Source organism: Myxine glutinosa, chromosome 8 (assembly GCF_964187855.1).
Source record: "Myxine glutinosa chromosome 8, kmMyxGlut1.1, whole genome shotgun sequence".
Classification (NCBI taxonomy): domain Eukaryota; kingdom Metazoa; phylum Chordata; class Myxini; order Myxiniformes; family Myxinidae; genus Myxine; species Myxine glutinosa.
The window spans coordinates 81,547,831-81,559,895 of record NC_136268.1 but is presented as its reverse complement, the minus strand read 5'-3'; the positions used below and the strand labels follow the sequence as shown (position 1 = coordinate 81,559,895).

At 42.7% G+C, this 12,065-nt stretch overlaps 1 protein-coding gene across 1 annotated transcript in view; it reads left to right on the top strand.

The window, feature by feature from the left end:
* Positions 1–12,065, top strand: part of LOC137432634 (rho-associated protein kinase 2) — a 213,536-nt gene that overhangs the window by 158,183 nt on the left and 43,288 nt on the right. The window contains exons 18-23 of the mRNA XM_068124718.2: positions 1,941–2,047; positions 2,295–2,454; positions 2,566–2,726; positions 3,005–3,189; positions 4,989–5,058; positions 6,211–6,314. Of these exons, the coding sequence (XP_067980819.1) occupies positions 1,941–2,047; positions 2,295–2,454; positions 2,566–2,726; positions 3,005–3,189; positions 4,989–5,058; positions 6,211–6,314 (787 nt within the window). The remainder of the gene's footprint in view (positions 1–1,940; positions 2,048–2,294; positions 2,455–2,565; positions 2,727–3,004; positions 3,190–4,988; positions 5,059–6,210; positions 6,315–12,065) is intronic.

Sequence of the window (12,065 nt, the reverse complement as noted above, 5' to 3'; positions counted from 1 at the left end):
AGAGGAACGACAGACGCGCTTTTCATTGTGAGGCAGTTGCAGGAGAAGTACATGGAGAAGAGGAAGAAGTTGTTTCTTGGGTTTGTTGATCTGGAGAAAGCATTCGATCGGGTTCCACGCAAAGTATTGACATGGGCATTGAGGAAGTTAGGAGTGGAGGAATGGTTGATCAGAGTAGTGATGGCAATGTACAAAAGAGCGCGCACAGCTGTAAGGACGAAGGACGGGAACAGTGGTGAGTTTGAGGTGAAGGTGGGAGTGCATCAGGGGTCGGTACTAAGTCCACTACTATTTGTAGCTGTGATGGAGGTGCTGGCTCAGAACGTAAAGGAGGGTTTACCGTGGGAGTTGTTGTATGCAGATGATCTGGTGTTGATTGCGGAAAGTATGGATGGACTGAAGGAAAAGATGAACACGTGGAAGGAATGTATGGAGACAAAAGGTCTGAAGGTGAATATCGGAAAGACGAAGGTGATGGCAAGTGGTAAAGCATGTGGTGAGGTGGAAAGAACTGGGAAGTGGCCCTGTGCTGTGTGTAGGAAGGGTGTCGGAGTGAACTCCATTCAGTGTACAATGTGCGCTGAGTGGGTTCATCAAAAATGTAGTGGTCTGAGAGGGTCATTAACCAGTGTGGCAGCTACATTCAAATGTAAGGTGTGCACAGAGGGAGCTGCAGATGGAGGAAATGTTGAGTTGGATCTTGGAGACGGCGTGAAGCTGGAAGGTGTGAAAACATTTTGCTACCTCGGAGACATGCTGAATGGAGAAAGTGGATCAGACTCGGCAACGGTTGCTCGAGTGAGATGTGCATGGAAGAAGTTTCGGGAATTGAGTGGCGTGCTGATGATGAGGGGAGTGTCGTTGAAGCTGAAGGGAAAGGTGTATGCTGCATGTGTGAGAAGTGTTATGATTTATGGGAGCGAGACATGGGTAATGAACGTAGAGCAGCAACGAAGGTTGGAAAGGGTGGAAATGCGAATGGTTCGACGGATGTGCGGAGTATCGTTGAGAGAGAGGAAGACAAATGATGAATTGCGAAAGATGATGGGAATAGAGCCTGTGATTGATGCTGTGAAGAGGAACAGGTTGAGATGGTTTGGTCATGTGTTGAGGAAGGATGAAAGTGACTGGTTGAGAAGAGTGATGGAAATGAATGTAGAAGGAAGTAGAAGAAGGGGAAGACCGAGAAAGACTTGGCTAAAGATGGTGGAAGAAGAAATGCGGGCAAGGGGGTTAACAAGGAGAGATGCAGAAAATAGGGCAAAATGGAGAAGATTGTCATGGGGACCGCAAGGCTAACCCCCGCTCTAGCAGGGAAAATGGCCTTTAAAATGCATGTTGTTGTTGTTGTATCCTGACTAATTCTAAATTGCTTTAGGTAGTAGGTTGTAGACAGCAACCGCCCAGGGTAGTACTACCGTTCTGACTTAGGAGCGTTAAAGTGGTGCCTGGAACCATCTTACCCTCTGTGTCAGGATTGCTGGTCTTACTTCCTGTCTCACTCAAACTACAGCTGCCATCCTGGCTTCAATCTCTCTTTCTCGCGAACAAACACCATGCATTTTTCATCATGAACCTTTCTTCTCTTTTATTTAAAGCCTGGCCTCGATGAGGGCTATACAGTCCGTGCCTGGAGCCTCCAACATAAAATTAAAAAAAATAGTCCAATGTCAGGCCTAGCCGGCCAGTTCTAGAAACACTTTGGCCAGAACCATATTCCCCAGCCAACTCCACAAGGTGGGAATAACTCGAGCCATTAAAGCCGAAAGAGAAGAAGAATACCCTCAGTACCAACAGCAATGCATTGTACCGTTTTGTGAGGTTCGTGCATACTATGTGAATGTTTTTGTTTTTTAAATCTGACAATAGACAAAACTGACTCGACATTTAAATATTTAAACTATACTTTGACTCTACTTTTAAGGGTACTGTTTCTGCAGGACGTGTGGCCTCACTGCAAGAGGAGGTTCGGAACCTGAAGGAGAGTTTGGCCAAAACTGAGGGAGAAAAGCAGCAGCTGCAAGATAAGCTCACTACTGCAGAAAAGGTCTGTGGATGTATTTAAGTATTGCTATTTCCTCTACAAGAATGACATTATGGCTTTTGTTTCAGTCTGGCTGATCTCAATGCAGTTTGGTTCTCTATCTTATTCAAAGAAGTTTTGGCAAAAAATAAATATTAGCCATTAGTGAGATGTCTTGCCTCTATTCTGTTACAACCTACCAACATTTCCACGAATCTGGCACTTATTGGGTTGGAGGAAAATCATTTATCGATATTGTGCTTTCCCAAAGGAACGAAACAGTGTTGAGGTTGAGCTGAGCTTCAAGTTGAGGGCACTGCAGCAGTCATTTGAGCAGGAAGCCAAGGAACACCGCGCAACACGCGCCCGTCTTGCCGATAAGGATCGCAGGTACGAGAGCATTGAAGGAGCCAAGTCTGAAGCCGTCAAAGGTAAGTCATTGATATAGTGATTACATGAGTTTCCGGTCGTGTGGAACTTTGACAACTGCAAACTGAGAGGTCCATTCATCTCCAACTTGACCTTCACACTTGACCTGGCAGCTATTGAGGCATTACTGGCTGAAGAAAGGGGCAGTCGGCAGCAGGCCGAGATGCATTGCACTGAATTGGAGAAGTCTCTTCACATGCTTGAATTTGACCTGCATCAGTCTGAGCAGAAACTAAGCCAACTGACCCAGCACAAGGAGAACCTTGAGGACGAGGTATGTTATACCATGTTGCCAAAAGACACTTGCATGGGCAGCAGATATTATCATGACTTTGCAAATGACCTTTAAAAATAAAGAAATTTGAACAGCTTAAATTATGTGTAGCTTTGCTTTGCTTCATACTGATTTCTTTTTTAAACAACTATACATCCAAAGGATCTGGTAAAATTGTGAATACGTAGTTTGCCATGCTTTCATAACGTTGTGTGAATTTTGTACATCCTTTCTCCTAGTTACTTAAAAATATCCAAAACATTTTGTTTGTGTGTCAGCTGAAGTCTCAGGGCCTGAAGTTGGAACAAGAGGCACAGCGAAGGGAGCTTACTCAGGGTGATGCAAAAACACAGGCCCAACTAGTGGCCCAACTTCGTACTGCAGAAAAACAGCTACAGCAAGAACTGATGGACTTGCACGAGGCGAAGAGGATGATGGAAAGGCAACTGACGCAGCTTCGAAAGTCAGTAGTTGCTATTGTCAGTCACATACATTTCCTTCTGTATGGTGTCTTCTTTGTGTGTGTGTGTGTGTGTGTGTGTGTGTGTGTGTGTGTGTGTGTGTGTGTGTGTGTGTGTGTGTGTGTTTTGTTTTTTTCTAGCGCCACCTCTATTACAAACCTTAGCCCTTGTATGAAAAGACTTCTGTGGTGTGATGAGATGAAAATTGAATTATTTGGCCTGAATGCAAAGTGCTATGTAAGGCGGAAACTAAGCACAGCTCATCACCCATCTAACACCATCCCTACCATGAAGCATGGTGGTGGCAGCATCATGCTATGGGGATGCTTTTCAGGTGCAGGGACTGGGAGACTTGTAAGGATAGAGGGAACAATGAATGGAGCCAAATACAGGAAAATCCTTGTGGAGAAACTGCTTCAGAGTGCAAAAGATCTTAGGCTACAGTGAAGATGTATGTTTGAACAGAACAATGACCCCAATAATACAGCCAAAGCACCACAGGAATGGCTTCAGAACAAGAATTTGAAAGTCCTTGAGTGACCCAGCCAAATCCCAGACTTGAATCCCATTTTAATTATTTTGTAAAGATTTCTAAAATAAAAATCGACTGACATTATGGGATACTATGTGTAGATCAGTGACCCAAAAAATAAATCTCTATTTATTCCATTTCAAATTCAGGCTGTTACACAGCAAAAAGTGAAAAAGTCAAGGGGTACTGTGACCTGTACCACCAAACAAGTACTATGACCTGACAGTCCGCTATCACCTGATATCTGGTCTCTTCTCCAATCATCGCAGTACTTTGTCCCTACTTATCTCCTCCCAGTCACACGTGCTGTTCCAGCTTCCCATACCTGATTGCCTTTCCCAATTGTGATGTTATTGCTGACCTCTGCTTCTTTTTTGTGGAAATGTTTACCCAAGTTTTTCTAGTTCCGTCCTTTCCTCCAATCTTCAATCAGATAACCACTGCTCCCTCATGCTGTTCCATGTTCACACTTTATTCTGACTGACTATTCACCCCACCCCTTCCCTATCCCAGTATTTATATTCTGTTGTATTTGTCTACTTTGTTCGAATATGTATATTTGAGCCTTAGATAGCCATCCTTTGCTTGGTTTCTAATGCTTTAGTTTTAATGCATTGATCTCGCATCCTCCATCGTCCAGCTCTTCCATAGGCCTCACTTATGCATTTAGACATTCAGAAAACTGTGTTTGCATTCTGTTTTACTTCGCATTTTACCTCACAATTTAAAAAATGCATGGTAATCAGTTTGGTGCATTATGTGTAAGGCTGGACTCATCTTTCAAAAATATATGGAACATAAGTTAAGTATGCACTGAAAAGTGGTAATCAATAAAATATGTGCAATGAGATCCTTGACATCGATTCAGATATGAACGGTGTTGGATGATTTATTTTTTTGGAAGTTGATCGTGCTGTTGGATGGTCTGGTGAATGTTCTGGCATTGATAATTGTCTAACAATCGCACACTCCTTGTGGAGTGATGATGGAATCAGGTAACTTTGGCCTGTAACTATCAGCCCAAACCACAATTTTGCATGTTCAATCCATTATTACATCAGTCCACTCCACACTCTTGGTGTAAAATGCTTGAGTTCAGTTTTATTGCAACTGGTGTTAGTTTAGGAGAGTTTAATCGTATTTACGGTCAGTTTTTGTCGAGTTTTATGTTGCGTTGTTGTTGTTGTTGACATTTCACATGTTGGATTTTGGATTTTCATGTCAATCGCGCAAAGGCAAATACTCATTTCCTGTTGGCTGTGCTGTCAGAGAGCGACAGATGAGTGAAGGCCAAACCAGAGAACTGCAAGAGCAACTTGAGGCTGAACAATGCTTTTCGGCAAGTCTTCCTCACCTGACATTCGCCACCTTTATCAGTACTAGGGCATTGCCCGTACTATATCTATATCTAAAATTATATCCCCCCCCTCTATTTACATGAAATGGTTTGGTCCAAAGCGAACGGCTTCCGGAGTTTGGTAAAGAAATCGCCATCGCGTGCACAAACGCGCAGGAAAGCGAATGAATCGCAAATTCGTTTTTATTAGTTTTAAAACATAGTTTAACGCCAACATAGTTTGCAAACGTGAAATAAATGAATACGCTCTCAAATGTGCCATCCGAGGCAGAGTGTGTCCGCCACGTTCGGCACACGCGATAGTTCGCTGCTCTCTGATTGGTTGAATCGTTTTTTGGACATAGCTCGGTAAGTAATTGTCCGATTAATATGAAACCTTGAAAAGGCACATCCTCGGGTCCCCAGCAATATACCTGGCAAGTTAAAAGTATATCGGACCGGTAGTTGTCGAGAAACAGCGGTCACAGACAAACGTACAAACGTACAGAGATTACTGGAATTATAGATAGATGAAGCTTTCTCAGACAGATTACTAGTCACTCACCTTTTCTTTTAGCAAGGAATAAGGGAGGTTTGGGGTTGGTGACCAATGAATGAACAAATATAATTGCACCCTCACACAAACCATGCATTTTCAATTACATTGCAGCACATGAAATCAAGCTTTTGCAAGTATGATGATAAGTATTCCTTTTCACCCCTCAGCCCAAATTGGGCTAAGGGGTATTGTCGTCCGGGCGTCCGTAAACTTTTGATTTCCATCAATTTCGAGGAGAATGGCTTGTCCGATTAAATCCATTTTTGCAGTGTGTGTTGGGGTTGAGTAGAGGAAGATTCCTTTCGAAAATGGGCGCGCTGCGATTTTCAATATGGCCGCCACGGCAGCCATCTTGAAATTTGTTTCCGTCAATTTCAAGCAGAATGGCTTGTCCGATTAAATCCATTTTTGCAGTGTGTGTTGGGGTTGAGTAGAAGAAGGTTCCTTTCAAAAATGGGCGCGCTGCAATTTTCAATATGGCCGCCACGGCAGCCATCTTGAAATTGGTTTCACCATGCATGGGCTGAGGGGTTATGCCCGCTTTGCGGTGCTATTTATTCTGTCTGTTATCTCTCAATCTTTCCCATGCATGGCAGACGTTGTATAAGACACAGGTCAGAGAGCTGAAAGAGGAATGTGAAGAGAGACGGCGAGCCTACCAGGAGCTACAGCAGCAACAACAGCAACATCAGGATCAGCGGTGAGCCTTGTTTACCTTTCATTGGTAGATGATGCGGCCTGGAATCAGTAAAGAGGAGCTTTTAACACTGCTAATATAATAACAAGAATAACCACACTGTAGTCACAACTTGTGCCAAAATCTGGTAATGGACCGATTGGGAAACGCGCATTAAAGCATTCTTAAAAGATGAACAACGTGATTGGGAAACACATTTAATGCGCTATTCAAAGATTAACTCGACACCTCTCATCCAGGTCGGCCTCAGCCACGGTTATATCAGAATGAGCTGATTCATCACACAGCCACAGATTGTGTAACCCCAATAGGGAACTATTCAAAAATTACGTAATGCTATTTTTTCGGGAGGTAAATACCGTGCGTTAATATGGGCTTGATTAAACCTTATTAAATAAATTTATTCGACGTGATTAGATTTTTCGGAGTCCCTCATCGTGCGTGAGTGACACTAGACCCAAACAAAGGATGGAGATCTGACGCATCAAACCCGGGCAGTGTAAAATCAGCAGAGGCCTACAAGTCTGATATCTTAGGCTCACCAGAAAACCAATATGGTGGCCATATTATTTTGTCTGGGTGCCATGGCCCCAGACATGGGGGGAGTCAAGCAACAATGTGGGTGGGGTCCGGCAGCAGTCCGACCAATGGGTGCGCATTTCAAAAGTCGACCCCAATAAGAGCCACAACAACAACACCAACCATGCAGAGCTCTTGTAGGCCTGTGACACATTGCAGGTAAAAGTGACAGTTGCGGCTCATCCAATAATTTACAAACTTCAAAACTATTAATAAATATGATTCTGCTCCCGATAACATTGGCAACATTCAAGCTTGCTCTCAAGAGCAACAAGAAAATTCCATTCATTTGTCAAACCATAACGAACATATTATCAAACAATACACTGTTTATACTGGCTTCAATTGTTCTAAATGTTACATTACTTTAAAAGTCTGCAGCAGTTTGCTCCACGTAAAAAAGGAAGCGAGTGACACATAGCCTCGGATCACAAGACCTGATTATTTTCAATCTCTCCCTCAGGAAAAAATAATCCATTCAATGAAACTCTAAATTATTTACTTATCTGCATCAAAAGCATCCCATTTCTTTCTGTCAAAGTTTCTCCATGAACTTTCACTCCCGCCTGTACATAGTGATTTTCCTTCCAATACTCCCGGATTCCAAGTTTAAGTTTGTAACTCAACGTTTTACAATGTTGACACCTTTTCAAGAATGACAAATGTTGAAGTTTCTTGGAAATGATTAGTTTTCCATTTAACGTTTCTTGAGTTGTCACATTTTGAGTTTATCCACTGAATTAACAAGTTATATAATAAATTGTAAATTTGTTTCTGCTTGTCATTCCACGAGTGACTCCAGGAAAAAAACAAAACTTTATTTTCATTTCTATATCTTTTGAAGTTGAAGTCTCATGCTCCAAAAGCAAAGAAGAACAAATTACATTTTGGGTGCAAAAAACATCGAAGCTCGAAGGGCATGTGAGCTTTGATTGGAAATATTTTTGTGATCGCAATAACTTGTGAATCACTGAACTGATTCGATACGGGACTTTCAAAATGACAACATCCACCCCAAAATGCTCAGTAATGCAATGGGCTTCATCAGGGCAACCAAACGTATATCGTGTGCGAGATAACGATTGTTACTTAAAGTGGCTCCCAACGTTTCTAAAATAAGCCTAAATACTTGGAAACATACCTGCGAGAAAGGGGTGTGCCTCTGCACAATGAAAGAGTTGGAGAGCTTTCTGAACTTGCCCAAAAAAGCTGATAGCTTGCAGTTCATACTACAAACTCCCGAGGCCACGCCTTTCCGTGCAAAGCCCGAAGGTTCATGTACGGGCATGTGCTACCCAAACATTTGACCATCGCTGCCAGTGAATGGACTTTGAACCTTGTGGGATTACCTATAGTGAACATGGCAGGCTTCATGGCGATTTATTTCATGGATGTCTGCAATTGGAAAGCCGATGCCATCATTACCAACATTCAGGTATACCTCCCAGAGGGAGACACCGTATCTGGTTTAGTTGCTTCTTAACACTGATGGGAAGGTCATATGCTGTGCAATGATAAGCCCCAGATAAGTCTAAAATGATGATATTTACGACTAGCCGAAAGCACCCGACGTTGCCCGGGTTCTTTTTGAATGAATTTAGTACTATAATTCAGCTTTTACTCACGGCCGTAGAAGATTGACTACTATAATTCAGCTCAGCTTTTAATTGCGAAATGGGCCCAGCCTGGCCGAAGCGACCTCAACCAGCCTCGCCACCTAGCCTTTAACCTTCCCGGGGCCCATCCCGACACTTTTAGTTCTTTTTGAATGAATTTAATACTATAATTCAGCTTTTACTCGCGGCCGTAAAAGATTGACTACTATAATTCAGCTCCGCTTTTAATTGCGAAATGGGCCCAGCCCGGCTGGGGCGGCGTCGACCGGCCTCACCACCTAGCCTATAACCTTCCCAGGGCCCATCCCGACATTTTTTGTTTCATAGGTTTCCTCCTATCTTTCACCGTTCAGGAGATTAGCGCGTGCAGACAAACAAACAAACAAAAACTTTCTTTTATATATATGGATAGATCAATCATGTTTGGGAGGACTGCGTGAGGGAGGGTGTGGGATGGGAATGGGAGCAGGAGCTGTATGGGCTCTGTGTGCTGTTATAAATATATTGTTTGTTTGGTTTCAGGAAGAATTATACTAGATTTTCACAACTCTTGGTTGTGTGTGTGTGTGTGTGTGTGTGTGTGTGTGTGTGTGTGTGTGTGTGTGTGTGTGTGTGTGTGTGTGTGTGTGTGTGTGTGTGTGTGTGTGTGTGTGTGTGTGTGTGTGTGTGTGTGTGTGGTTTTTGTTGTTTGTTTTTTTGCACATTTCTGTGTGAATTTGCTACTCACTTCCGCTGAACTTGGGGACGATTAAGAAAAAGACCATTGTTGGTCGAAAGCCTGTCGAGAATTAAAGATCGACCGTCCTGAAGCTACGTCTGCCTCTTATTTAATATCCCGATTATTTATTTAATACAAATGAGACGCCCTGCTCATACTGTGGAGTTTATACTATTTTCACAGTTATGTGTATATATATATATATATATATATATATATATATATATATATATATATATATATATATATATATATATATATATACAGACTTGGCATTTAATATGGAATTTTTTTTTTTTCTTGACTTGGGTTTACTTTCTTAACTCAGTATATCAATCTGGTGAGTTTCTTTTACACTTTGGTGATTTATTTGTTAAAAGAACCATGTCACTGATTGTCTGTCGCAGCAAGAAGTCAACAACAGGATTATATCACAGGTGGCCGTGGCAAAATGTACGGACAGGTGCATTTGATGATTGGCTTCACAGTCGGGTATACAAGGGTTGTTGCGTTCTGTATTCGTGGAAAACAACTGCTGCACGTCTCCAAACGTTATTGCCGCTTCCTCTGGAGATGGTCCGTCAACTCGACAATGCTGTTTGTCATGGAGTGGTGGCTTTACGAAATTATGGCATGAAACAGCGTGCTATTGCTCGGCAGTATGGCATCACTCAAGGTCAGGTGTCAAAGATCCTGAAACGAAATGCTCAGAGGGGTGTCCCTACTCCAATACCGAGGCCAGGACGTCCCCGCAGAACCACAAGGAGGGATGATCGCCAGCTGCACCGGTTAGTCCGCAATGGCCATACCAAGTCAGCTAATCGGCTTAGGGCTGAATGGCAGCAACTGACAAATGTGCCTGTATCCAGAAGGCTAGTCAACCAACGACTGGTTCAAGCAGGCTATCGTGCCAGGCGTCCCCTGAGAAAGCCATGCCTGACCAGACAACACCGCCAGCGCCGATTGCAGTGGGCCAGAGAGCACCGTCAATGGCAGCCAGGATACTGGAATCACGTGATCTTCAGTGACGAGTCTAGATTTCTGGTCTATCGTCAAGATGGCTGCGTCCGAGTGCGCAGACAAGTGCATGAAGCCTACAACAAAGATTGTATAGTGCCAAGAGTCCAAGCTGGAGGTGGTGGGATGACAGTTTGGGCTGCTTTTCATGCAGGGAGCAAAACTGACCTGGTTGTTCTGAATGGAAACCTGAACCAGTTCAAGTACAGGGCCATTCTGGAAGAAACATTGCTTCCATTTGCTCGTGCAGCCTTTCGAGGAAACTTTGTCTTCCAAGATGACAATGCACGGCCTCATCATGCTCGCATGATCCAACACTTTCTTGCTGACCGTGGTGTAGAGCATATGGAGTGGCCTGCCATGTCCCCGGATATGAATCCGATAGAGAACTTGTGGGCAGAATTAACGCGTCAAATCGACCACTTGGACCAGCAGCCGACCTCTGTGAGTGAATTGCAGCAGGCTATTGTCACTGCATGGCAAGCGATTCCTGTCCAAACCTTGGCAAATCTTGTGAACAGCATGCCTCAACGTGTACGTGCTCTCCTGAATGGTCGTGGGGGTTACACGAAGTACTGAACTGAAATTTTACTGTCCGTAATCCCAGTCGTAATTTAACTTTTGTTTTTGTTAAAAGATTTTTGGCTAATGTGCAAAATAAAGAGATACTTCTGGAAAACGTACAGACGTTTAACACAGTACTGTCCATGAATTGAGTTTGATATCAGTTTACATCACTTTCAAGTATCAATTTATTTGTTTCGAAATGTGAAATGTGGTTTTTGTTTCTTCTGAAGGTCACATTAACAAAATCTAGAATAATTTCAACATAATTCCAATGAACTTTTGCTTGAAAAGTAAGTTCACCCCCACAAAAAAAATAGTCCATGTTAAATGCCAAGTCTGTATATATACACACACATACACACACATGTACATGTGTCTTTTGGGCGGTGTATAAGAACATCACATACCTGTCTCTCCCGAGAAAACCAATGTTACTCTTTTCGTTACAGAATGCAAAATTACATTTTTAAAATCAAAGATTTCAAATAATCTTCTTTAAAGTGTACGTGCACACGTGAAATGAACACATGAACCTTCACTTCCGGATAATAATGTTGAATGAAATAAAAACGAAGAAATATATGTCGGCATCATTGTTGACGTTTTGTGACGACTGTCATCAAAAGTAAAAGTAATATATCTTAACGGAAAAGAAAAAGCGAATTTTTAATATATGTCGACATTTTCCCCGTCTGTTATTTTAGGTGGTGTATTTTCGTGTATCATCGTGGCGCGATTTTTAAAAATATATCTCTGCAATTTCCCATGTGTGTGTGAATGTTCTCAATTATTTCTGACACCGAGTCTAAAACCATCGATAAAAATGAAATCAGATGGTGAATTAGATTGGAGATAAAGGTGTGAGAGAGACTCAATGGCCTTGAAATTGCAGGCCTTTGAGAATTCATTTCGTTCTATAAACGGAAACTTTCATCGGATTTTCTTCCCGTTTTTTTTTTAACCGAGTCTAAAACGATGTTAGCGACTGATGTATCGAATTTGAGTTGAAATAAAACTGGGAGAGAAAGCAAGACACCACGGGCCTACAAAACAGGCCTCAAAGCTATGCAAGTCAATAAAATGGTGGATATTTGTTTATATGAAGCCTCTCCCAGAATGGGTGGAGCTACTCTCCAAACGGAGTAAGCGACACCCCCAGACAGACAGACAGAATCACCGTAGCCTATTATTATATACACTCAACCCTCGGCTATCGCGGCTAATTGGTGCCGCTATCGGTGCACGTTAGCCGAAATC